Source organism: Mesocricetus auratus, unplaced genomic scaffold, assembly GCF_017639785.1.
Source record: "Mesocricetus auratus isolate SY011 unplaced genomic scaffold, BCM_Maur_2.0 Super-Scaffold_100004, whole genome shotgun sequence".
Classification (NCBI taxonomy): domain Eukaryota; kingdom Metazoa; phylum Chordata; class Mammalia; order Rodentia; family Cricetidae; genus Mesocricetus; species Mesocricetus auratus.
Window position 1 is genome coordinate 21,601,951 of NW_024429189.1, and position 27,978 is coordinate 21,629,928.

Genomic DNA, 27,978 nt, shown 5'->3' on the forward strand with positions numbered 1-27,978 from the left:
GTCAGGCTTGCCGGCAAGCTCCTTTACCCAGAGCTAGCTTGCCCACCCAAGACGATTTGAGTTTCTTCTAGTTAGTTTTGGGGATTAGCAAAATGAAATATTTATGTATATGCAAACTATTTTATACCAAATTTAATGAGTATGGGGATCACATGTAGTGTGCTCACCAAAAGTTTCAACTTTTCCAGCCATGTGATGAGTCTGCCCTTTGGAGAATAAATGGCATTTTTCCATGAACCAGATCTCCGGCTAGCCAATGGAATATAAAGTGAGCCTTTCGGGATTTTCAATCCTAGAGCTAACTTACTATAATTATGCAAGTGCAAGGAAGGGGCAAATTAAAATATCTGATGGCTAATTTCCAGGCATATGCAGGTAAAAACTATCAACACCAGATTGCTAACGTTGATCTGTCCTGAATTTGTCTAAAATAGACAAACAGAAAACAGGAATATTAATTTTAGGCAAAGCATGAAAAACCTACAATGTCTAGCTTCTTTGTACTATCTGGATAGCACTTTATTACAATGGATCTTAGAAGGGACCCTGGCCCACTAATTGATTAGTAAAGGCCCCTTTGACATTTGAGGAAAGAGGGGGGAAAGACAATTCTGAGTAAATAGGGTAGAAAGAGGTGAAGGAACAGAAGTGCATTTCTAAGGTAACCAAATTCTACTGCCCACCCAGCTGAAAGTACATCCTTCTGCCCACACCAGAACTTACGTCGCTAGCGATGTCCCTTGATGTCTTGGCCAGTTGTACAGAGATGGCATCAACAGGGAGATCATAGCCTTTCTTCAGAGCCTCTTCCCAACCAAGTCTATAGAATTTCTGAAAAGAAAGAGACTCCTTAGCACTATTCTTTCTATATGAAAACTGCAGACAAGCCAATTACGTACAGAGCGAATACAGAACCCTGAAGTCACCTACTCTGACTCTAAACACAGATAAAGCCAAGCAGGTGATTAGAACGGACTCAGCACTGACACAGCATCGTGTGATCTAGCTTTGTTTTTCATTTTATTTCGGGCTGACGGTGTATTTGGACACAGCCTCTACTCTTTAGCAACAATCTGGTCTTACCAAATTCCTGAGGTACCTTTCTTCCAGAAGTTAACGACAGTCTGTTTTAAACACTGGTGTTAAAAATAATTAAAAAAAGAAAATCGGATCGCACCATTTCAACTACCTACACGATAAAAGTAATAAATGCCTTTTGTAAGTTTCAATAGACGAGCTACCTGTTCTAGTCAAACTTGTTGGCGGTATCTTAAAATCACTGTAGCGAAATGGTCATCTGGGACCCTCTGCTGGGTACTGTGCTGTGCACCTTATTGAGTGTCTCATTTGCTCCTTGTGGCAATCCCATGTCACAGGTACTTTTATGGTCCTGACTTCAGTAGTGAAGGAACCAAACTTCAGGGTAAGTGGTTCTTCCAGCATCAAGGAAGCAACAGATACCAAACCCAGAACTTGTATCAGGTCTGTTTGACATAACTTTATGTTTCAGTCATTAGTTATGGCCACTCGCCTTGCACCAAGCACAGTGAGCATGGAGATTGGGCAGATGTAGCCCTGACTCCTTTAGCACACAGCTGGGGCCCTTGCTCCTAACAGTGTCTTGAAAGTCCTCTAGAATGAAGAGTCTGATGAGCTTCCATTGCATTTACATCAGTTCTTTTCTTTCTTTTATTGTGTATATAGTCTTCTGCCTGAAAGTATGCCTGCAGGCCAGAAGAGGGCACCAGATCTCATTACAGATGGTTGTGAGCCATGATGTGGTTGCTGGGAATTGAACTCAGGACCTCTGGTAGAGCAGTCAGTGCTCCTATCCTCTGAGCCATCTCTCCAGCCGCTACATCAGTTATTTTCCATTATATCAGTTTTTAAGTTAGTAAGTTTTGAGACAAAATATGTCATCCACATGCATGATTTCTTTACCTGGCTGTACAGTGTCTGATTCTGCTTGGCTTGCAAAATGTCTGGTGTATCAGGCATCACATGAATCTTGGTTTTATCTTTATTCCAGTCAATGGTGTACAAATGCTAGGAGGTGGGAGAAGGGACATTTTAAGTCTGAATAGTGGTTAAGGATAAATAGGAAAGAAGATAAACAGAAAGTTCAAATGCACTTAGTTTGAACTAGAAAACAGTAAGGAAAAATAGGATTCTGAAGAGACGTTAAGAACAAATTCATATTTTTTTCAAAAAATAAATTTGCTATGTATATGTATATATGTATCAAATGTATGTTTTATCTATCTGTATATCTATCTATATCTATCTAACTTATCTATCCATCATATCTATCTATCTATCTATCTATCTATCTATCTATCTATCTCTCTCTCTCTCTCTATATATATATATATATAGAGAGAGAGAGAGGTTCTGAGCCTTCCAACTGCTAGGGTTACAGGATGTGCTGTCACACTTGGCTTTAATGTCAGATTTGGAAAAATAATACTTTGACCTTTTCCATCTTTAGAATGGAATGAAAGTGCTTAGGATATATGTATTTTAAAAAATCTAAGCAATTTCTAATCCAATTAGAAAGATAAGGGAAGGCACTACAAGAGATGGACATTGAAACGTGGTATGGGGCAATACCCTATAACAGTTTGCCATGCCCTAGAAAGGTGGGGGATCTGAGGTCAACTCCCTAAGTAAGGGCCACGGCCTGTTGACCTCTTCTTGATTGGGAGGAAGGCAGAGCACTGCTCTCTGTACCTTATTCATGGTGTGAGCATTCTGCTTCGCCAGCACCATGTCCATGGAGTCGGTCAGCTTTTTGAACTGGAAGCTGCTAGGATGCTGGCGGTACTTCTGGTCACTAGCATATTCAGTTGCTTTCTTAGCCTTCTCCACCTCTAGGGAACCAGCTGGGCTCCAGCCAAGCCCTTTGTACCACTCATTGTAGTCTTGCTTGTATTGATTCTATGAAGAAAAGAGACAAACTTGACTTTACCTCTTCAGCTAAGAGACAAAACTACGGTACTGAGGACTACGGTGTCTCTGTCTATGCTGGGGGCCCAGCCACCCCTCAGCTGGAAGGTTCTCTTACGTCACTCTGGATTTGATTCATATTCCTGGTCAGCTCGATGTTCATTGCATCTGGGAGAAGGATGTACTTGTGAATGAGGTGCTTGTAGTTAGTGTTGGTGATGTTGGCTTGGGCGTCCTTGGCAGCTGTGACACTCAGCATGTCAGCAGGAGTGTGGTAGCTGGTCTTCGTCTTCTCATAGTTCTTCTTGTACTCTCGATCAGACTGCATCTTAGCCACTTGCATGGAATGGACTAATTTGGGATCGTCCTCCAGACTGCGAAAACCAACCATTTTCCCCTTTTCCTTTTCATAATTGTGCTTGTATTTATACTGCAAAGAAAATATGAATTAATGTGAAGAACAATCAGCTCTACCGTCAATATTCTGGAGGTCATAAAATCGGTAGTTCCTTACGGCTCCACCGCTGACAAGACACATTTTTGACATTTGCTTATGGGCCTGGCAGCTGAGTTCTTACCTCAGCCCCCATTTTATGTGAGACTACACACAGTGACTCCCTGGGGTGACCGAGGACTGGAGTGGGCACTGTCCTGCACTACACTGATTTGTTCTCACACTGCAGTTACAGGAAGATCACAGCACAGGAGAGAACAAGCAAGCCCCATGTAAGCCGTCCACTGCTGCCAGGGAAATAAACCAGCCAGTCATCTGCTGCTGCAAAACAGGTTCATGTATGGGACACAAAGGATAATTCTAGAGCAGATTCATATACCCGAGGATTTTTTTTCTCTCCAAGCTCACAAAACTAAGGAGAAGTGTTGCTATTTCCACCCAGCTTCCACAGAGGAGAGAGAGTGAAGGGTGCCTCACTTCTCAGTCTGCCTCTCTTCATGAGGTTGAGTGTGATGGTTACAGGGGAGAAGCCTGGAAAGACATATGACTCTAGTGTACCAGAGCAAGAACTAGGACTTCTCAGCAATGGGAGGGAGCAAGAAGCACTTTACAGGAAGGGAGGATGCAGGATGGGAGGGGAAAGGAGAGAGGACAGCCTGGAACAACACGGAATGCTTTTTCTGGTGCACTTTGTCACTCCATGCCATTAAACACTTCTGAGAGAAGATTTTTGGGGAGCAGATCAAGTTCATATGACAGTGTTGTGTACACCAGATTTCTCAGGCTGTGGAGATCCCTAATTCATAGGGGTCATACAGCTTTGTGGCATGAGTTCACCCACCAAAGCTGATGCCAAGTCACTAATTTTTTTTTAACAACTAGATTGCAGGATTCCTTGTTATTGAAAGAGCAGCCACCACCATCATCAATGATCAAAACTCCAGTTACATTACATTAAATGAAGTATCCTGCTGGGAATGCAGGGCCCGAGAAACACAGAGTTCATGTAGACCTCCTGAGCAGGGAGTCAAGATCTGTGAGGGTACCAGCATGATTAGCATTCTGTCGTATCTGTTTCTGGGCTTTCCCAGAAATGCTAGAGACAACACAAGCATCTTCAAGGGGCATTGGTGGAGCACAGCGAGGCTACTGTTGGATCATGTTTTACTTTCATAGCTCTTTCACTCTGTGTTTGTGGCTCTATTGTTCTGCTTGGCTGCTGGCCACCCTTCATACTTACGTCACTTGCAATATCCCTCGATGCTTTGGCAGCTTTGATAGGAATTGCATCCGTTCTGAGGTCATAGCCTTTCTTTTTAGACTCTTCCAGAGACAGTTTGTAGAGTTTCTGTAAAGAGAAGGAAGGCTTTATTCTAGAAGACTGACTAGTTGTATAGCAAGATTTCCTGTCCATCAGGCATGTTATTAGTGGTACAATGGTTGAATGTGCTAAGAAACATCATAATGTGTGGGAGGAGAAAACAAAATAAAACAATTATTTGAGCTCAAATGTGCTTTTAGTATGTCATTACAAAAAGAAAGGTCCTGATCGCTGTGAGGTTGAAAATATACTGTGAAGAAGATGATGTCCAGCAGACTGCTACTTGGTTACTTTGACCAAATAAGAGGCAAAGGACTGCAAACCAGCCATCTTTGAATGCCAAAAGAGCACTCTAGTTTTACAATGGTCTCTTTTACTTATATTAATAGTTGTATGAGTTCCACAGTCAAATAAAAAATATCAGCAATTCCAAAACTCTGTGGAATTCGAACAAAGAAAAGGAAAAAACTGCTCAGCTTGGAGGAGTCCCAGCAACCAGCGACAGAAAAAGAAAGAAATGAAGTTAAACATCAAATATATTTTCTAATGAAAGTTTCACATTTCCTTATTGTAGGATTTGAACCAGCTTGTTCAAAACATTCATTGTTTTCTTTCTTTCTATTGTTTTGACCCCTTTTAGGATCATCTCCACAGTTCGGTGGAGGGTTTCCAAAGGCTGGGGTTCTCTTCTGGCCCCAGACCTTTTTCTCTTTCTGCCAGGTCTCTTAGCTCAAGGAGGGACTGTCCTGAAATGAAACCCAATAGTTCTTCAAGCCTTAACTGCTGTTCCAGCCTCTATTAACAGCCCTGCTCCAAATTTTAGCAGAGCAAAGATTAGAGAGGGAAAGATGCTAATTTGTCTTTAATAAAACACAATAGTCTATTAGTTTTTAAATGTTCTATCTCATAAATTAAGAGACATCAGTGACTTAATTTTCTATTACTGGTGGGAACAGGATACAAAGAAAGATAGCAACAGTGGGATTATACTTACATCACTCATGTTAATTGCATTTGCTTTTGCCAAAACAATCTCGGGGATATCAGGCATGATGTGGACTTTGGTCTTGTCAGCTTCCCAGGCTTGCTTATACAGATGCTGGAGGGAAAATGCAAGGTAGAATTTAAAATGCCTAAAACGGTCTCACTGTGCACATTATCATATGTATACAGGTGTTAGTATTATGTGTGTCTTTCTAAGTGAAAAATACCATGGTGGAGAAGATGAATGACAAAAAATGAAAGCGTCCCATTCTTTGATCTTAAGCCTAGAGATGGACTATCCCACCTAGAGCTTTCTAAGCGTTCTGTAAAAGTGAAATCATAAGACACATAGTGTTCTACAGCCTGCTTTTTTTTTTACTTCAAAATATGAGTTAGACATCTTGGAACCTTCTGAAAAGAATTCAGTCTATCTAGGAAGCTGCAGGGGCACAATCTAACAGATTTAAGCAGTTCTCCATTTATAGACATTAACCTGAAGTTTCCAGTCTGTTCGTACTGCAGCAACAATGCATGGGCATGCACCACTCAGGCTTCCAGTCCAGAAAGGCCCAGCTCTTGGCAGCTGGATACTTGGTCATCTGCTCTTGGTCATTGGCCAAGGCTCTGTTTAATTTGCATTATGGTTTAATTTCTCCCTCTGACCAGACCTCTTTCCTACAGGTATATCATTATGTCATTGTAAATATCAAGCCTGTAATTCCATATTGGCATCTCATTTCAAAAATTACAACCTACAAGAAACACATGGGAGTGTCTCTGCACACATGGAGATTTCAGTAGGATAAGAAACATGTTCATGTTTTCACAAATATTTATTACAAGTTTATATTAATATTAACTTGCTCATAGATACTGTGAATGGCACAGCTCTGGCATGTTGTCTGTGGCTGGTCTTTGTTTTAGCCTAGTGTTACCCAGTGGAATTTTCTGTGATGAAGAAAATGCTTTTGCATAAACCAGTATGGTAGCCCCAAGCTTGACAGGTCCACTAAGTACCTGAATACGTGACAGTGGTACAGAGGAATAAGTTGTTATTAAACAGGGCTGTAACACAATACATGCATGTGACTTGGGATTGTTATAGGGATGGTGGCGTTCTAGTGGAAAGGCAGTGGCTAGGCACTAGAATCCCTGTCTCATCCAGGTCAGCCTGTGATTTACTGTGCATCCTGCTGGAGGAACCCTGCCTCTCAGGGAAACTGAATTTGATAATCAGTAAGTTCTCTCAACCTCAGCCATTTATTAATTTATGATCCTCACCTTGGTATCATTGTTCTGACATTTTTTATCACTACTGTTGGAAAAAAAGAGTCTAATGTTTATTTCTTTGGTTTTGGCTTTTAAAACGGGGTCATGCTGTGTAGACCAGTCTGAGCATCATGCTCCAGATCCTCTCGTCTTAGATTCTTGGATGCTACCAGACTGAACGTATCTCATTTAATACTATTTTAAAGGATATTTCATCTTTGTGACAGTTTAAGTTCTAAATGATGAAAAGGGATGCTGAGATCCATGCTTTATCTTTTGGGGAAGGTTCCCTTCAAAGCAGTGGGCCAGGTGCACAAACCCACCTCCAGGGGAGACAGGTTTATAGTTCCGCTGTATGTCTAGCTCAATTAGAACTGACATTTTCTACAGCTGTTGAGTGCTAAGGTCCAAAAGACTTTTTACTTCATCAAAGGTATGTCCGATTGTGATCCACATGATATAGCTAGGGCTAGCGCTATATATATATATATATATATATATATATATATATATATATATATATTCTTTAAAAATGAATGTCCACTGTTGATAGGCTTGATGGTCTTGACACTACTTCATGGATATTTACATTGTGTAGCAAAACAAACCACTAAGACTTTTCTAATAATTAATGACACAAGGAAGCAATGAAATGAGACAATTACTATCAGGATGGCCCAGAGGAAGCCTGGTTCCAAAGCTGCAGCATGGGATGGGAGTCTCTGTGATAATGTTAGAATGGGGAGAATGTGGCTACAGCTCCCACTCTTGACAGACACTCTGCTGGCTCAGCAGCCGCAGCCTCACCTGAGACAGGCAGGACTCATCCTCATGTTGCATAGTCAAGGAAGGATGGCAGGCTGGGGATGTAGCTCAGTGGAGCCCCTAGCGTGCCCTGGGTTTGATCTCCACTACTGCATAAATCAGGTATGCTGACCCACACTGTAATTATAGCACTGGGGACATAGAAGCAGGAGGGTCAGAAATTCAGCATCATCCATGGTTACATGGAAAATTTATGGCCATCTTCAAATTTTAGAGCTGTCAATTTTCTATAGCTGCTGAGTGTTAATGAGGCTACATGAGACCCTATCTCAAAACCAAACAACAACAAAAGGGTACCATTCATTATGTTATGTCAAGGAGGTGGATGGTTCATTAAATATTTGTGGACTATTAACTAAGAATAATTTCTATCTTTTTATAGTCTATAGGACCTTTTATTCTAAGTAAGGAAACCCCTCGAGGATGCTATTTCCTGCTAGCAAAGTCTGCAGAGTAAATGTAATGAATTCACTTTGATGCATAGGAAGCACTATACCACTGCAAGACTTACTTCATTCATAATCTTTGCATTATTCTGAGCCAAAACCATGTTCATCGAGTCCATCAACGTGGAGAACTTCAAAGTGTCTGGGTGTTGCCGGTACTTCTTTTCGCTAATAATCTCCATGGCTTTCTTGTTTTTCTCCGCTTCCAGGGAGCCCAGGGGGAGCCATCCAATGCCCTTCATGAAGTCAGCATAGTCCGCCTTGTACTGATTCTATCGGAGAGAAAAGTACATCAGTGATCAGAAGAAATCATGCTTCCTATGAGTCATGAATGGGTGTTTGACATGCTATCATTTCCACTTGTTTTCAACTTGTGGTATATTAAATGCCAGCCATTTTCACCACAACCTTTTTGTGTTTTCCACATTTCTTCATACAAGAAATTAAAAATGAGCAACTATCTTGGTGATTTCTTTTTTTTGATGCCTTCATAAAGAGAATGCATAAGAACCACTAAGTTCATCTGCCACGTGATTACAATCTCCTGATACACAATTAGCAAAGCTCCCTTCATCGGCAGGCTGATTCTGAAAGTCAGGGTTTTCTCTCCAGCAGTATTTGATCACCTATTGTTATGATTTTCTAATGCATACTAGAAACCTGTTAGCACTTGGTACAGTTGTGTGGGGGTTTCTCCTCGGCTGAGACATTTCTCCTTTATAACTGTACATGGTGCTTTCAATTAGACATTGTTGTGTCTGCCTGAAAATTCATAGCTCAGCTTCCTATTACAATGAGAAATCTAGGCCTGGCTTGACGCAGTCTACTTTGGTTTTTATAATGCACATTATTTTATAATGGCGCTGAAATCCTTCCCTCTGTCTTCCCTCTATTCATTCCCAGAGCTTCCTCCGTTGTGGCCTCCTCGACATTTGATTGGCAACACAGGCAATGCAATGAATGGCAGAAGTGGAGGCGGGAAGCTGGTTGAGAGTGACGGCTGCAGCTGCCCAAGTACTGGGATCGCAGACACGCACCAACATGCTGGCCTTTCTCTTCCCCCCTTCTATCGAGAGCCTTTCACACATTTGGTCGTCTGTGCTAGGCTAATTTCCTTCAATGGATTCTCTCTAAAGCCAAATCAATGCAGAAGCCAACAGCAACTTCAGCACCAAGAGTGAAAGATAAGATTTCAGTTTCTAGAACAGAACTCCTTTCATTAAAAAGAAATTCAGCCTACGGGAATGAGTTAGAACCCTCTTCAGGAGACTGCAGGTGGCTTTCTTTCAGGATTTCTGAAACACCATTACGTATGGTCACTCATGAGCTGCTTGAGATGTGGGTAATGGCTCTGCATGTGTGCGTCCCTTTCACCTACATCACTTTGAATCTGCATCATGTTCTTGGCCAACTCAAAGTTCATGGCATCAGGAAGCATGTTGTAGGTGTGGATTATGTTCCTGTAGTTGGCATTGGTGGCCACTTCCTGAGACTTCTTGGCTGCCACCACACTGAACATGTCCACCGGGGTGTGGAAGGAGGTCTTGGACTTCTCATAGCCCTTCTTGTATTCCCGGTCTGACTGCATCTTGGCCACCTGCATGAAGTGCACCAGCTTGGGGTCGTCTTCCAGGCTGCGGAAGCCAATGTGCTTCCCTTTGGCTTGTTCATAGGCTTGCTTGTACTTGTACTGTGGACAGACAAGAAATGTGGGCAATGAGCTAAACGGTTCAGGCCAGAGAATGAAATGTGGTTCACTGGGTGCTCCTAGCTTTGGTGTAGGTAAAGAATGTTAGAGCTGCCTACAATGAGATAGAGAGGGAGCCAGGAAGCAACAGCTCTGTACTTCAAACGTTGGAGACTAATCTCAGGAGCAGTGTGTTTCTGCCTCATCCCCTACCGTGTAATCACAGAAAAGGCTGCAAGTGCGATTCCTTAGCATGTCTTTAGGGAGAGAGCTGGCTATGGATCTCATAGGTAAAACACATAGATCACACCCTTAAATTTGCTTAAGGCTGTTTTTCATAATTCAAAATAACTTATTTTAATATGGCCTCATCATCTTTATATTGAACAATGAGCAAAACGATTAGAGGGTAGCTGGCCTGTATGAAGAGAAGCGTCTCAGAGTAGTGTGTCCAGCTGGTGAGCTGACCCCACATCATGATGAGGCCTAAGCCTGGCTTGTCTGCATCATCGCTCATCCCAAAGGTGTTCCAGTGGAAGCACTTACATCACTGGCAATGTCTCTGGAGGCCTTTGCAGCCATTATGGAGATGGCATCAGGCTTCAGGTCATAACCTTTCTTCTTCTCCTCTTCCCAGCCCGCTTTGTATAGTTTCTAAACCAGGAACCAGAGAAACAACAGCGAGGCATTACTTCCGTGATAACAGAGCTCCCGATTCCTACGTGGTGGCCACGTAAAACGCGGATGTCCCACACGTGTGAGCTTCCTTTAGCCTTCCCCCCACCTCTTCGCTGTGGATATACTTACATCACTCATGGTGATCTGGTTTGCTCTGGAGAGCAAGATGTCTGGAGTATCAGGCATGACGTGAATGGTGGTCTTGTCTTTGTTCCACTTCTCCGTGTACAGCCTCTGTAATGAGAGGGCCAGCACATGACTCTGCATTGGAGCTGGTGTTCGATAAGGGGAACAAAAGGAGGGATGCTTCCACATGGTGGAAGAGGCTAAGTGTGATGATGAGAAAAGTCATTATTAGACAAGGGAACCCTGTTCCCAACACAGGCGTCACCCTGCCCCACTTTACAGGCGTGTGGGGCCTTGGTAGTTCTGTCTCGTTGAAGTGTCATTAGAGAAGAGCTCTCCAATCATGAGGCAAGAGTGCTGAAGGCTCACAAAGGGCTCCCTAGGCTTCTCAGGCTGAGGCTAGCCCTTGGGCTCTTTCGTACCTTATCCATAGTCAGCTTGTTGCTTTTGTTAAGTGCCTGCTCCATGGTGTCCATGGAGTATGTGAACTTCAGCTTCTCGGGGTGCTGGCGATACTTCCTCTCACTCAGAATCTCCCCAGCTTTCTTTGCCTTCTCCACCTCCAAGGACTCTATCGGGACCCAGCCGATACCTTTCATCCAGTTGGTGAAGTCAGATTTGTACAGATTCTTTACCAGGAAGGAAGAGAAGTTCATTTCAGAAAGAAGCAGACCTTGGGTTCCTTTGGCTACAAGACTTAGTATCAGAAAGGGAAGGGACGGTACTGAGGGGGGAGAATGCCTCGTGTTTACTCACTACAGTCTTAGAACAAAGTGGTTACGGAAGTGATTGCATTCATGGTGGTTTTAAACCGGAAATCCTGACATAACAGTTTGTTTTAAAAACTAACTTTCTTAGCCAGACATGATGATACATGTCTATCATCCTAGTACTCACGAGGCTAAGACAAGATTGTGGGTTCAAGGTCAGCCTGTACTGTACTACACAGTGAGCTTCAGGAAAGGATAAATTGCAAACAAAACACAAAACAAAATAAACTAAACTGCAACAACAGGATGGAAATTTTAAAACTGCATTGGGAAGAATATTATGTACCTTAATTTTTCATATTATCTGTGGTCTAACACACACACACACACACACACACACACACGCACACACATATAATGTGTATGTAACAACAATGAATCACATGTAATTATGTGAATGAATTACCTCACTCTGTAAATCCCCAGGAAGAACAGTGGTCAGGTGCAAGATGAAGATGCCTCTGAAGACCCTGGTTCCCCCCAACCCACCCCAGGAAAATGGAAACTAACTATCCCAGCTTCCAACTGGTACATACATCACTCTGAATTTGCATGGCATTCCTGGAGTGCTCCACATTCAAGGCATCTGGCAGGAGGGTGTAGTTGTGGTAGGGCTGTCTGTAGTTGGTGTTAGTTGCAACTTCCTGAGACTTCTTTGCAGCAGTCACACTGAACATATCCAGAGGTGTGTGGTACCGGGTCTTGCTGGCCTCGTAACCCTTCTTATACTCACGATCTGATTGTATTTTGGCCACGTTCATGTAGTGAACCAGTTTAGGGTCATCCTGAAGACTGAGGAAGCCAATTTGTTTGCCTCTGGCTTTCTCATAGGCCTCCTTGTATTTGAACTATTTGGAAGAGAGGACCAGACAGAAATTTGACATAAATTGAATTTATTTAACAATCTATACAAAGGTCAAATTCAGTCTGAATCTAGACAATACCTAAGATATATTTAGTGTTTTAATATACAACTTGCAAAATATTTCTAATGGATGACTATTACAATTGTTCTGAGAATAATAAATAAATAATATGATAATTTGAAATTTATATCTAGATTGTTCATTAGCAGATTCTTTGAATGTGCTCAAAGGTTTCCAAAAAGCTTACTAAGTAGTTGTATATTTCTATCTGATTTCCACTAATAACTTACACTATTTTTAAAAAGTATTTATGCAATCATGACTCCATTTCACTAAAGACCTATTCCAAATACTGAATTATATCAACTCATCTAAAATATGTAGCTAAAAACAGTTAAAACATTGTTATTTAACCTACAGTGCTTTCCAGTTTTTCTTGTTTCAATACATTTGTTTCTTATATAAATAAATTGGGAAATTAAAACAGTATATTCTTTTTAAATGTTTGGGGACTTTATTTAGCCATATTTAGTATACTGAGACTTTTTCTTGACAATATCTTAATAAAAAACTTTTAGCTTCACAGTGAAAACAATAAGATTTTTCAAAACTTTACACAAATAAAAAGAAAATGTATCTGTAAATTTTTAATGAAGTTTTAAAAAATAATTTCAGTGAAGTAATAAGAAAATACCATTGGCACTTAGAAACAAGAAAATACTTCTACATTGTAATCTTTTCATGTGTTTTACTCTATAGGTCATGGTTTCATGTAGAATATGCAGGTTATAAAACACGCAGAGTTTGCCTTACATCACTAGCAATGTTCCTTGAACTTTTGGCGGCAACAATGGGAATGGCATCTGGTCTCAAGTCGTAACCCTTGGCAAGGGTTTTCTTCCAGTCTGCTTTGTAATGAGCCTATGAGAAACAACGGGTTGCTTTATCATTTGCCATTGTTAAAACACAACTGAAACCAGACACAAAGATCTACATTCCTTCTACTAAGAGACCCTGCAGCCAAGGGACTGGTTTATCACCTGTGTGTCTATTGCATTCTTTTATAAACTATAAGAGGGGCTGAAGATAGAGGCCAGTAGTCCTATCACTAGGGAGGCAGAATGGAGTGATTATGGGTTTGAGGTCTGCCCATATTATACAGGGAGACCTTGTTTTGGAAAAATACAAAACAAAACAAAAATACAATTCAATAAAAACTCAAAACCAGTAAGCAATACGTGGTGAAGTCTCAACTAATGACAAAATGTCTATGTTTGTGTGACAAAGCAACAGAAAAGGAATGCTTTGAATGTTGGATAACTAAACATTTTCATCAATTTCTGTATTTTCAATCACCATTTAAGAATATCATACTTGTGACCAACTTTTCATAATAAAGCATTTCAAAGTTAAAGAAATTCATTATCAAAATATTAAAGTTCAGATACAGTACCACTCCTGTAGCTTTCATTGTTAAATGCTTTTCATGTTGTACTACAAGAGAAATATTTAAGAGTGCCTAAAGCATAGAAATGATTATCAAAAAACCCTGCACATTTAGAAGGCAAAATAGTACTTAAAATGCTAATTTTTAAGAATAATAGCTCGATTAAAAAAAAGACAGTTTAGTTATCATTAAGACATGAGCAGGTGTTGGACATGGTGGCAGAGGCAGGAAGATCTCTATGAGTTCCAGGCCATCTTGGTCTACATAGGGAATTCTAGGCTAGTGAGGGTTACATAATGAGATCTTGTCTAAATATATATAAAATAAACAGTTTTTCAGGTTTAATTACATTTTACAATTAGAATTCATATGCTAGACCCATTTGTTTTATTGTAGTTTTGAAATGAGGTCCATTATGTTGCCTTGGTGCACTTAAACTCTTTATTCTTCAGCTTCGATGTCAATGACCACTGTCCCAGGCTCCTAACATTACAGGCGTATGCTATAACTCCTGTCTTCACAGTTGTCGGTTTAAGCATAGTAACCAATTACATGCCCAGACTACCTCGAAAGTAGTTCTTTAAAAAGTCCCAAGAATTACAGAAGGAAACTGAATTCTTCTTAAGTTTTAATAAATAGTTGAAACAAAATTGTACGTAGCAGATGGCACCTGCTTTTTCTAGTCTTGTCCATACTTTGTGTTTTTCTTAATGAGATACCATTTTCTAAAGAGGTTTTGCCATCTACTAGTGAGTCACAGCTCACAACTAGAAAGAATATACATTAGGCAAAGCTTTATAGTGACCCCTAGTCTGCTGCAGTCTATATAAAGGGTCCATCTGAGTGCTCAAACGGTCTACAATTGGTTTTCTCTCTTAGAATGGCTTAGTACAAGAGTTACCCAAAATTGGGAAAGAGATGTCCACAATAGCAGTGGTAGGCTGACACCAGGTCAGATACTCACATCACTCATATTGATGGCGTTAACCTTGGCTTGGATAAACTGAGGCAATTCAGGGTCCATTGTGTACTTATGCTTCAGTTTCTCACCCTCTACCTTGTAGTTCAACTGCAAAGAAAGAAGCATGCGGTGCTATGAGCTGACACAGCATGAGCTTGATCAGGTAGCCATGCCTTTAAAAGGGAAGGCTATCACAGGCCTTTTCTGTGTACAAGACAACTGCAGACACCATCACAGGCAGGGAGCTGGGGTAGGTATATTTGTGTCTTTATCCCACCAGGTAGGGTGGTGGGTTCTGTGTTTAAAGTGGGGGGGAAAGGGCAGATCTCTCCTCTTATGGAGTTTATGGTTTCAAAGAGAAGACATGTTTTTGCACAAAGGTGCAAACTATAAACTACAGCTAAATTTGAGATTTGTTGAAACTACAACAGCCATACCAGAGAAACCTGGACAATCGTGAAGGCAGAGATGGGAGCATTCTGGGCAGAAGAGCGGCATTTAGAGCCCCAAAGCAAGAAGGGGCCTAGCCACATGGAGGGGCTCAGGGCAACCTGACATCCATGGGAGAACAATCCATGGCGCAGAGCTCTCTTCACCCAAGCTAATGAGTCTGAATTTGAATTTCAAGGAGTAATCCCGCAAGAGAGTTTAAATACAAGAGGATGGGTCTCATTTGTTGGACAGCCCAGAAGGCAAGGCCAAGTCATTGCAGTCAGCCACATGAGAGACAAGGGACTCTGCCAGGTGGCAGATCAAAGACAAATCCTGCAGCAAACGGGCTATTTAGGGCACAGGCTTGGCAGAGGTACAGGATATGGGGAGGGTATGGAGGGGATTACATCAAAAGTGATCACCACATTTCTAGCTTGAGTATCTAGGTTTACGCTGATGGGATTTATTCAGATGGAGCAGACAGTACAGTGAGTACTGTTTTCCTAGCTAATGCAAACACAGCCAGAAGGGGCTAAAACAAATACAGTCTTTGTTTTAAATTTTGCTTCTTTATGGGGTGGGGGGCTGAAAGCACTGTGTGGTGTGAGGCAGCTGGTAGAGTAATTAGCCCCTGACTGGAAGCAAAGGGACTTGGTCCCAGGAACGCTGACAACCAATAACATGCTGCTCTCTTCCCCAGAGGCTTCACCTTAAGAGCACCTCATAGAATGAGCTGTTATGCAAGAGGCTAGGGCATTATGCCGTTTCCTCTATGTATCTGGGAGAACTATGCAACTCAGAGCAATCAACAGCTTTTGCAGTTCAGACCAAGTTGAAGATGACAATAGGGACACTCATCTCCTATATAATGTGCAGTTCCTATGAATAGCACAGACTGTGTTGGGAAAATACAGCAAATGGGAGAGACCCGTTTCCCCTTCCGTCTTCAAGTTCAACATTGTTTCCAAAGTAGAATCTGTATCTTAGCCTCTGGAAAGAGTGTATGTGTTCACATAGAGGCATCCTCACCTGCTAAGTGAAGGATCATAGGGGAGGAGCTTGGTGACAGGCTTTACTCATGGACTAAACCTCTTAAGGGAAACCGCTTACATCACTTAGCTGCTTTGTGTTCTGCTGAGCCAAAACCATGCCCATGGAGTCCGGCACACTTGTGAACTTGATGGTGTCCGGGTGTTGTCGGTACTTCCTCTCATTTAGTGCATCGCCTGCCTTCTTGGCCTTCTCCACCTCCAGAGAGCCGATGGGAATCCACCCAATGCCCTTGAAGAAGCTGTTATACTCATCTTTGTACACATTCTGCAAAAAGAGTAAGCTCATATGAGAAGGTAGCCTCGGGAATAGTCAGCGGAGCTTCCGGGAGCTGCAATTGTACCCAAGAGAAATGAAAGCAATTATTTTCCCTGTGCTTGTGTCTAGTCTGTCATTCAGCTTATTACCAGGAACTGGGAATAGGAAAAAGCAGGTCTGCTGCTAGAGTGCATTATACAATGCATAAGGGAATCTAGGTCATGCATTTCCATGGGTGTTGTGAATTTTTTTTGTCTCTTTTGACAAAAAATCGGGCTTTCTTTTTAATTTCACTAGAAATTTTGCAAGCTTGAGTTTCACCCACAGTGTCCACCCAGGTTATTTCTGACCTTAGCTGGGCAGAGAGATTTTCAGACTGCTCAGTAACAGAATCCTATTTCTTCCCCTGACAGAGGACAAGCCTTACAGAAATCTGCAGAAAGAAATGCCCTGAATGCTAAACAGCTCCCTGTGCCGCTCTCTATGAATCATACTGCAAGTAGAGCCTTCCTAATTCATTTGATATGACTCATTACATAGATTTACATGGATGACAGTGTGACCCTGAGTTTGAAAAAAGAATAAAACACTTTCTTGAATTCGGAAAGCACTGGGAATTCAATTTTGCATCTTTCAGCTATCACCACTGAAGCAGGCCCACGGGGGCATCTCTGGCTGAGAAGCAAAGTGCCTCGTGTCATTAGAACACAATCCCATCTTCATCCATAAGTTAACAGACACGATGCCAATGCTCACAATCTAAGCATGGAAAGTCAGGGGAAAAATGCAGCTTTGGGAGTGTTTGAACAAATGTTGCTTAGTCTAATGTGTATTTCTCAAGCATCTTATTATTGTGTTTTGAAGACAAGTAAGATGGGCTGAAGTGATCATCCTTTAAGAACAAATGCCTTTGGGTCTGTCGCGTTACAGACACTTACATCACTCTGAATTTGATTAGCATTCCTGGTGTGCTCCAGACTCAAGGCGTCAGGCAGGTATGTGTAGTGATGTAATGGCTGTTTGTAGTTGACATTGGTGGCCACATCCTGGGCCATCTTTGCAGCAGTGATGCTAACCATATCCCCAGGGGTATGGTAACTGGTTTTGGTGTTCTCATAGTTTTTCTTGTATTCTCGGTCTGACTGCAACTTTGCCACATTCATATAATGGACCAACTTGGGGTCATCCTGGAGGCTTCTGAAACCAACGTGCTTCCCCTTTGACTTCTCATAAGCTTCCTTGTATTTATACTGAGGAGACAGAACTTGGTTAGCCAAGTGACAAGACTGGGAACATTCAGTACAACAATTTTTTTCCACACACAAAAGTAAACAGAACATTATGAATTTCTAGATGAGCGTCCAGGAAACACATACCACACCTCTTCCAGAAAAAAAAACCCTTTAAACTCTGCTAGGACTTCAAGGGAGTCCCATGATCAATTCAACAATTCCCCAGCCTCCTTTGCTTAACTTCTACAGATGATTTGTATGCAGAACTATCTTTAAAATCTACCAGAATATGAACACACCACCTTCCAAATATAAGACCAATGTTTTTTTAGCTTCATGGGGATGTGGCCTTTTCTAATCCCCTTTGTGACTTCTGCCCATGGATGTGAACATCAGCCATGCAAGCAGCTGGGCCTTCACCCAGTTCCTCCATCACCTGCTCCATTGGCAGGCAGGAGACCGAAGTAACTGCAAATGAGTGACGGAGCTTCAGCTAAACCAGGAACTGCTATGGGGTTTTCTCATTAATGAAAGCCCAACCCAAAGCAAATTGGCTCAAGATCTTTCACTGCTGGGACCATCACTGAGATGCAGAATGAGATGTCCTGTAACACATCACACTCCCAACACTTATTCAAGAGAAGGCAAATCCATCCAAACACTGAGCACTGGCATGCAAACAGGAATCCATAAGCGAGGATTTAGCAGGTGCAAGGGTTACCAAGGAAGTACTCTACATGTTAGAGAAAGCACTGCGAACCTGCTAGTGGGGGGTGTGGGGGACAGAGTTACACTGCAGACTTTCATTCTCAACTTAGATCGAGTTGTATTTGAGAGTGATGTGTACTGTGTGCAAAGCTCTGAGGAAGGCATTTTCAGTGCCTCCCTGCAAGGAAAGCTGCAATGACTTTATACCCCTCTTTCCTAGGTGGACTGTATGGTTTCTTCTCTTTTCTCAAGTCAAGATTGTATCCCTGGGAACAGAGCATGACAGTGAACCCTACAAAATGTGAATGCATAAACATATTTTTAACGATGAGAAGTGTGTGTGTGTGTATGTGTTATCATAGATTGTGGTTTGAAAGAAGAAGGGCATTATTAGGAGGTGTGGCCTTGTTGGAAGAAGTGTGTCACAGTTGGGGCAGGCCTTTAGGTCTCTTGCTCAAGCTTCCCTCAGTGTGACTGTTCAGTCAACTCCCTTTGCCTGCAAGATTTAGGACTCTCAGCTATTTCTCTAGCACCATGCCTGCTGGAGTGCCATACTCCCTGCCATGATGAGAATGGACTGAGCCTCTGAAACTGTAAGCGAGTCATCCCGAATAAATGTCTTCTTCATAAGAGTTGCTTGGTCATGGTGTCTTTTCCCACCAGCAATAAAAATCTAACTAAGACTTAGATGAAATGGCATCAATTGACTGGAATGATTACCATTATATCCTAAAAGAGGCAGGGGGTCCTACTTGGCTTATGGAATATCTGTAAGTACGTAACATTCTCCATTCTTTTTAATGCATTTGTAATGCAGGCTGTCATCTGAATTTAACTGTTACTGTCATTCGTTTCATGTTCTCGCTGAAAATAAATGTGAGCTGTCAGGGAAATGTGTCGGCAAAGGTGATTTTCATCATGAGTCAGGGGAGAAAGCCCTGCCAGACTTGTGACATTGCTACTGAGTAGAGTCATCTGAAAAAAAAAATCTCAACCATGTTGAAACGGTGGCAAGTTTGCGAAACACTACTTTGTGGGCAGTTTGAACATCATTAATTGTATATGAATACCCGAGCAAGCATGTATCCGATTACTTTTGGAAAAGGCAGTCATCTAAAACTTTTACTCACATCACTGGCAATGTTTCTGGACGACTTGGCCGCTGTGATGGGAATTGCATCAGCCAGGACATTGTTGCCTTTGGCTATTAAGTCATGCCAGTCCCGTTTGTAACAGACCTGGGGTAGAAAAGCAAAGGGAGTCAGTGCACTATTACCCAATCAGCCCAGGAACCCTCCGCGGCTGAGTTCGACAGTTCTCTTGCATGTGTAAGCTAAGGAATTAGGTCTCCCACCAAGAAGCCACATCAGAAAAGGGCCATACTTCGTATCTAGCATGAAATCACAGGTCTCTCACTGATTAATCTGGCCTTGGCACATACAGAAGAGGGATGTTGGAAAACTAGAGTTGATAAAGGAAGGATAAAGGCTATGGGGACTCTGGTCCACGAGGGGGACCCTTAAGAGAAAACGAAGCTGTCCAGTCTTGTGAATAATGGCCAGGCAGCCAGCTTTACAAATTTTAAGGCTATTGTAAAAAATATTTTTTCAAAATTAAAGAATAAAAGGATCTCATTAATTTTCATTTTTCTCCTGGAGGATTGTAATTCCTCTCCCGTACACCAACCTGAAAACAAAGTAGAAGTTTCAGGAGAATATGCACTGTATTCTATGTAGGGAAGCATGCTACACCCCATGAAGGGGTCCTTCCTTACCAAGAGCCAACTTGAGTCAAGAGGCCACCACCCTGAGATGTGCCTGGCTAGGGACTAAGAGTGGGAAGATGATTTAAATAATCAAATAATCATCCAGATGCTTCCCAAGATTTTATTGCCACATCAAGTTTTCACACCCCACCAGAGACCCCACCCTACTTACGTCGCTTATGTTGTAAGCGTTGCACTTGGCCTGGAGAAACTGTGGGAGGTCAGGATTCAAAGTGTACTTATGCTTTACATCTTCTCCCTTAGCTTTGTATAAGATCTGCAATACACAGACACGAAAATAAAATGCCTTCCCCACCAGGCTGACAGGAAAGCCATTCACTACGCATGCGAGGAGTTGCTCTTCGTAGAGCATCCCCCTTCTGACTCTTCCTTTTTCCTGTGTGGATCTTACCATGTAGCCTAGGCTGGCCTAAATCTTCAGACTCTCAGGTTCTGGGATGAAAGGCGTGTGCCAACCACACCTGCCCTGGAATAAAACTGTTTGTACCAGTCAAACATATCTAATAAGGGGTGGGGGCAACAGGGAAGGAATTGGAGGAAAGGAATTGGGAGGTGTAGGTTGGTTCTAAACACCTTATGTCCATGAATGGATAGTAAATAGAATATTTTAAAATGAATCTAATAAGACAGTCTTTTACTAGCAGTTGAAAAGGAAGATTTTAATAAAGGACAGTTTTCAAAAGTTAGTGCCTGGGGAATAAAAAAAATGCCTAAGCGAAATTGAATTTTTTATTTAAAAATATTTTTCATTTTATATACCAACCCTAGTTCCCCCTCTCTCCCCTTCCTCCTCCTCCCACCACCTCCCCTCCCCCCCATTCACTCCTCATAGCAGCTAAGGCCTCCCTGGGGGAGTCAACAAAGTCTGGCATACCAAGTTGAGGCAGGACCAAGCCCCTCCCTGCTGCATCAAGGCTGAGCAAGATATCCCACCATAGGAAATGGGCCCCAAAAAGTCAGTTCATGCCCCTGGGATAGGTCCTGGTGCCACTGCCAGGAGCCCCCTAGCAGATCAAATCACATAACTGTCACCCACATTCAGAGGGTCTGGTTTGGCCCCATGCAGGCTTCCCAGATGTCAGTCCATAGTCCCTGAGCTCCCACTAGCTCGGGTCAGCTGTCTCTGTGGTTTCCCCATCATGGTCTTGACTCCCCTTTCTTTTTTTACTTACTTAACAATTTAGAATCTCTTTGCTTTATGTAAGTAAGTGTTTTGTTTACATGTATGGTTGTGCACCACAGGCATGTGGGCGGTCAGAAGTGGACATTGGAGTTGTGGGTAGTTGTGAGCCACCATGTGGGTGCTGGGAACGAAACCAGGGTCTGCTGCAAGAGCAGTTATTGCTCTTAAACATTGCGCCGTCTCCCCAGCCCCCACAGTTATAACACTGAACGCACAGAATGCTTAATTGAAAATGAAAAGACACTGGCGTTAAGAGTAAACACATTGAGTAGGCAACTTACCCCTTAAAAAGCACCCCTCCCCCAACACACACACACACCACGCCTCTCCTGCTCTACTCACATCACTGACTTGCTGTGTGTTCTGTTTGGCTTGCACCATCACTGGGGAGTCCACGATGCTGGTGAACTTGAGCGTGTCTGGGTGTTGCCTGTACTTCTTTTCACTCAGGGCGTCACCTGCCTTTTTAACTTTCTCTTGGTCAAGACTGCCAATCGGGATCCAGCCAATGCCCTTCATCCAGGTGTTATAGTCTTCCTTGTAGGCATTCTACAGTGTGTGGGGGTAGGGGAAGAGGATGAGAGCCAGGCCCGTTCTGGGAACTGAGGGGATGGTGCCCCGGGAGCCACCGCGCACGCGCACACTTACATCGCTCTGTATGTGCATCATGTTCTTGGACAGCTCCAGGTCCATGGCGTCCGGAAGGTAGGTGTAGTGGTGGAGAGAGTGCTTGTAGTTGGCATTGCTGATCACATCCTGTGCCTTCTTAGCCGCCACGACATCGAATGTATCGTGAGGGGTATTGTACTTGGTCTTTGTCTTTTCGTAGTCTTTTTTATACTCCCGGTCTGACTGTATCTTGGCCACGTTCATGTAGTGAACCAGTTTAGGATCATCTTGGAGACTTTGGAATCCAACCAATTTCCCTTTAGCTTTTTCATAATCTTTTTTGTAATGAATCTGTTGGGAATATGAAGGTGGGCAGATTTTGAAATGTAGTTTTGAAGACACTGAACAGTGAGGTCATAATTGGAAACTTTTGAGCTCCCTAGACATTTCTTTATGCCCATAACAAGGGTATTGGTTCCAGGATTCCCCAACCCCCTGCAAACACAAAGTCCCACCCATACTCGAGTCCCTTGTTTGAACCATGGTACTTGCATATAATCTATGCACATGCTCTCATGTATACTTCAAATCATCTCTAGATAATTTATAATATCTGGTTAAGTATAAATGCTACATAAATGGTTTCATGTCATTTTGAAGCTAATGACAAGAAAAAAAAGCCTCTAAGTGTTTGGCACAGATTCAATTTAAAAACTCTTTTCAGCCCAGTTAGGTATCTGTGGATATGAAATCTGAGGATACGAAGGGTCAACTTCTATGTAGTACAGTTAAATAAGACATCACTTAGGAGCCTCTTGAGGACTTATAGCTACTTCTGCCTAACCCAAAAGAGGTTGGGGTTTAGTTTATTACTGATATGAGTCATAATCAGTGACATACTGATATGAATTATAATTCATATCAATGACAAACTAATTCTCCACACTGTTCCTTCCCCCATAGACACTGGTATACATCATAAAAAAAAAAGCATTTCCCATTCTTTACCAATTACGCTCTGCTGCCAGGGCCCTGGAACAACTGAAGATTTGACAACTAAAGACTCTTAACTAAAAGGCATGTTTTCCGAGCCCTTAATTATTTCAAAGGAAATTCAGAACCAGTCATGGCGAACAGCATTTGGCTCTGAATTACAAATAGATGGGAATGGGCATTCTTGGGGATACCTGATGAGGATTCTGGGAAACCCAGAGCAGATAGGAGAGAGCTCTGGGACACATGGGGCATGGGGTGGTTGGAGGATTCACCCAGGAGAAAGGAGGTCAGTGAGAAATTTCAGGTGGGAGGGTTTCTCAGTACAAAGACATCTGGTTTTTGTGGTCTGTTTTTTTAAAAAGCTGCAATGTCATTATAGTAGTGTAATGAAAACTTCTCTTCAACCAGAAGTTGTACTTGAATTTCTAGAAAAATAGATGTAACACATGAAAAGAGAAGAGAGGGAAAGAGGAAATCACATACATTAATAAAGGACTAGAGATAAAATTATTCCATCCAGAATCTATTATAACTTGAATTTCTTCTTGGTTTCTTATCTAAGTAATGTGACTTTATGCAGAAATCTGCACATTGATTTGAAGTCTTTCTGGTAACTCAGGACAGGACAGTTATACCAATTCTGACCTCCAAGAATACTAAGGTCTGCTTAGGTACTTTCTGTACAGAATTGTTTCCAATCAGTGACACCATACTTCTGGGAGTCCTGTTAGGTTCCATGTCACACACGACCATGGCTGGACTTACATCGCTCGCAGCCTGCCGGGCAGCTTTGGCAGCTTTGATGGGAATCGCATCGATTCTCAGGTCATATCCTTTCTTGCTTAAGTCTTTCAAGTCAGCTTTGTACATATTCTGTAAGAGAAACACCCCTTGAGGAGGGCTGCAAGGCCGTGTTAGTAAAGGCAGAACGTGCCGGGCAGGGATGTGTGTACCTCACTGATGTTGTAGGCATTCACTTTAGCCTGGATGAACTGCGGCAGGTCTGCTGGCAGGCTGTACTTGTGCAGAGCTTCCTCCCCTTTGGCTTTGTAAGCGATCTAGGAAAGGGGAAACCGTGTGCAAAGGATGGAGAGACAGTTAACGGCACTAGGAAATAATTTCAGAGTAGCTTGTATGTCACAAGGTGATGTTAAGAAGGACACTCTTGCCGGGCTGTGGTGGCGCACGCCTTTAATCCCAGCACTCAGGAGGCAGAGGCAGGCGGATGTCTGTGAGTTCCAGGCCAGGCTGGACCGACAGCCTCCAAAACAATACAGAGAGACCCTGTCTTGTTTAAAAAAAAAAAAAAGGACACTCTTTGTACTGTCCCTACATGTATCTGCAAAAATGTATGGCACAGAGCGCTGTCTCATTGCATGCTCACTGTCAGGAAAGCTTTTTGAGCAAGGGGATCTCTGGCTCTAGGTAGAGGGTCCTTAGAAGACCTCAAACCCAGGCAGGCAATCTGGTAGAAATGCTAACCTGCAGGCACTTCTTGAAGCCAGAGCAGGCTAGCAGGGCAGAACACATCAATAATCTATTTTAGATTTTATGGGAGTCTAAAGGGGCTCACAGGTGGTTTTGATTACATGTATTTCCTCCTAACCCTGACTTAAGACACAATCTCCATGTGACACAGCAGCTATATTCTTTCTTTCTGGTCTTCCTAGAGATATTTTACAACTGTCATGAAAAGAATCCCCTCACCATTCCCCTCACCACTGGTATTGTATATGTAATGCCCTAAAGATATGATTAGGTGTGCATGGCATCATTGGCCATCAGGAATTTACAGCTGCTCATAAGAGGCTCTTCAGATGGTGAAACAGCTCCAGGTGACTAGTGCATTTGAGGGCAGGCACTTTCATGTTAGTAAACATTTACAAAGACACACACAGGATGGACACTTACATCACTCCTCTGGGCCTGGTTAATTTTTGACTGCACTGTAATGGGAGCATCTTCAATTGAGGTAAACTTGAGCGTATCTGGATGTTGGCGGTATTTTTTCTTGGAGAAGCAAAAAAAAATAGATTAATAATTAGTTTTCACTATGGGCCCTGTATTGAAAATCCTGGAGATTTACTTTGGGAAGACACAGAGTGGCTTTCTCAATTTTAAAATACTAGAGTCCTGATCACCTTGGATGAGGGATGAGCATAATACAGAACTGAATGTTTTAAAATGGGTGTCAGCATGAGAAGTCTGTGCAGGAGAGAGGCATAGCTCCCCGGAAGCATGTTTGCACTCTACAGTTCTTTGCTTATGGCATGAAAGAAGGCTTTACTGTTATGCTGAGCCCAAAACACCACAGTGGTCTGTGAGGGGTTGGCAGAAAAGCAGGCAAGAATATGTGGGCTGTCCTTTCTGTTTATATTTTTAAAAACAGTTCTTATCAGTGAATATCTAAGGATGGTCTTGAACTCCTGACCCTCTTGCTTCTGCCTCCTGAGTACTAGAGTGACTTTACTTGACCCTAACAACCTCATCAACAACTGGAGGAAAGAAGTGTTCTGGTTGAGGGACAAATTGCTAATGTAGAGCCATAGCCAATGATTAATTAGTCAGAGAACACGTCTACTTTGCAGTCTTATTGTGACTTCTTTTATGTTCGCCATTGAAGTATGGAAGAAAAAAGAAAGAGGGACTTTGGGAAGGAGGCCCAGTGGGGAAACTGACGACTTGTCACTATTTTTATGCCTGTCTTCTCTACTGATTTGCTCAGTCTCCATCCTTGGGCATACCGTACACTCCACTTTTACATATATTGTAACACTGCTTCTTCAACTCCAAACTTCTGAAAACTACCAACAGAGGAAGAGATTTTCTGAAAGACCTTTAGAAGGCAAAACTGCTTTCACCAAAACCAAGCAAAAGCACACAGAAACTAGAAGACTTCCAGCTTGAGCATGGTCGACAAGCCTCACTTTGCACCACTGACCTTCATACCCTTCCCTTGGTGATGCAGTCATGTGACAAGAGTGTATTTTCAGCTGTTGATGGAGAAGGGACAGATACTGTGGCTATAAGAATCTCAGGACAACCACTACCTTTTCCCTAAGACTGAGTGGCAATTTGTGCACTACTCCAGAGCCATCAAGACATCGAGGGCACCATTTTTAGAGCAGAACCTTTGACAGCTCCATTATTCAGAATTACCCCAGGCTAGAAACAAGCCATATGTCAACCAGCAGGTCAAGAAACCATTAATATGTGATGTATCTTTGCAAGGGAAGACCATGCAATTAAAAAAAATAAAAGGAGTGAATCTTAGGCATAGGTAAAAGTATCGAAAGAAGCTAGATCTCAAAGAAACTTTTATAAAAGGTAAAACCACAGAAATCATAAGCACTTAATAATGGCCTAGGGTTGAAGACAGGCTGGGGCTCTTGAGGAAACCTCATGGAATATGGGTAGCACTTTAAAATTAATTTATGAGGTGAGTTGGGTTTCATGCCTGGAATCCCCATACTCAGAGGCGAGATTACCACCATAAATTCAAGGCCAACCTGGGTGACAATGAATTCTAGGCCAGTCTGGGTTACAGAGTAAGAACCTGTCTTAAAAACAAAAGTGGAAAAAATATCCTGGTGGCAGTGAGTACAAAATTGCATGAGCTATGTTTAAAGCCAGTCAATTTTACATTATGTGAATAAAGTTGTTCAGCTATATTTGAATGTTTTACACGAATAGTTCAGGGTATGAATATATTTCTGAATTCTCTGTGCTTTAAAGATCGTTTTCAGCGGCAGTGATCAGAAAGTGAAGCTGAAAGAGTGATTCTTGGGGCTCTGCACTTTAGCAGCACTCGGTCCCCTCTAGCACATACCTCATTAAGAATGTCCGAGGCTCGCTTTGCCTTTTCCATCTCCAAGGACCCGAAGGGTACCCAGCCACAGCCCTTCATCCAGCTGTTGTAGTCAGCTTTGTACTCCACCTACAACGAAAGAGGAGTCACATTCTTCTTCATTGTTGGTACACCAACCTCAGACATTTTACTCAGGGTTTGAAAAATGGTTGAGCAAGTGTGTTTCTTCACACACACACATTTCTTGGGTGATAGCTTGGAACACTTGGAGTATTGTTTTCTAGTTTCCATGTCCTCCATTTCATCCTTATGTTTAACTGAATGGAAATGTGTAGAATTCTGATACTAACCCAGAAACTGCTCAGTTCCAGGCTGTATTTCAAAGAATAAATGGAATGGCTACATTAGGATCATTGGCTGTAGAGGTTTGCACTCTGGAATTCTAAGTATTGTCTCTCTGTGGCCAAATTAGGTGTTAACTGATGGTCCCATTGAAGGTAGATACTCTTGGTCATTTTTCTAAGAAGGTTTGGTGGTAGTTATTTGTCAAACCTTGGCACACATTATCCTTCATGTATAGTGACCATCTTAGAAGGGTTTCTGCATTAGTCAACAAAACACTTGGAAGTAGCTCTTCTTGTTAATTTGTTTAAGGAGATAGTTATTATTTGGGACTGATCTTTTTTTTTCTTATGTATGTTCATGTGGGTATGCACTAATGTGTGTGTGTGTGTGTGTGTGTTCAGGGAAGTGTTTTACATATTTAATAAATTGACCTTTTATTATGATTTGATTAACTAAAATTTTATCTATGTTACCTTGATAACATCCTCATTGCAGGTTTGACTCCCTGTAAATTGAACAGTGGAATGGCTGAGTGCAGAAATTAATTGGGAGTGTTCTTTCAAGATAACAAGCTGTTTTTTTTTGTCTACATTGAACTTCTAAACACAAGGTCATATACCTTTGCTAAAGAAAAAACAATTTAAATGACCTGTTAGCGGCCATTAAATTTTTTGAACTGATCTTATGTGGGCACAATCACCAGATGACATTAAGATAGCAAGCTCTTCTAGTCATCTGACCTGAAATTTATTTCTAGAAACAAACTTAAGTTTTTTTGTTCTTTAGAATGG

The 27,978-nt window shown here is 42.1% G+C and overlaps 1 protein-coding gene across 2 annotated transcripts in view; it reads right to left on the bottom strand.

Moving 5' to 3' along the window:
- The window catches only part of Neb (nebulin), a 237,063-nt gene that overhangs the window by 122,008 nt on the left and 87,077 nt on the right, over positions 1–27,978 (bottom strand). For both annotated transcript variants that reach the window (XM_040745341.1, XM_040745340.1), the window contains 24 exons: positions 26,864–26,971; positions 24,946–25,044; positions 23,988–24,092; positions 23,800–23,907; positions 22,078–22,389; positions 21,772–21,978; positions 20,398–20,502; positions 19,591–19,698; positions 17,459–17,770; positions 16,323–16,529; positions 14,784–14,888; positions 13,186–13,293; positions 12,043–12,354; positions 11,159–11,365; positions 10,740–10,844; positions 10,479–10,586; positions 9,624–9,935; positions 8,311–8,517; positions 5,716–5,820; positions 4,641–4,748; positions 3,065–3,376; positions 2,731–2,937; positions 1,942–2,046; positions 724–831 (listed from right to left, as the gene is read on the bottom strand). In XM_040745341.1, coding sequence (XP_040601275.1) covers positions 724–831; positions 1,942–2,046; positions 2,731–2,937; positions 3,065–3,376; positions 4,641–4,748; positions 5,716–5,820; positions 8,311–8,517; positions 9,624–9,935; positions 10,479–10,586; positions 10,740–10,844; positions 11,159–11,365; positions 12,043–12,354; positions 13,186–13,293; positions 14,784–14,888; positions 16,323–16,529; positions 17,459–17,770; positions 19,591–19,698; positions 20,398–20,502; positions 21,772–21,978; positions 22,078–22,389; positions 23,800–23,907; positions 23,988–24,092; positions 24,946–25,044; positions 26,864–26,971 — 4,080 coding nt within the window. The remainder of the gene's footprint in view (positions 1–723; positions 832–1,941; positions 2,047–2,730; positions 2,938–3,064; positions 3,377–4,640; positions 4,749–5,715; positions 5,821–8,310; positions 8,518–9,623; positions 9,936–10,478; positions 10,587–10,739; positions 10,845–11,158; positions 11,366–12,042; positions 12,355–13,185; positions 13,294–14,783; positions 14,889–16,322; positions 16,530–17,458; positions 17,771–19,590; positions 19,699–20,397; positions 20,503–21,771; positions 21,979–22,077; positions 22,390–23,799; positions 23,908–23,987; positions 24,093–24,945; positions 25,045–26,863; positions 26,972–27,978) is intronic.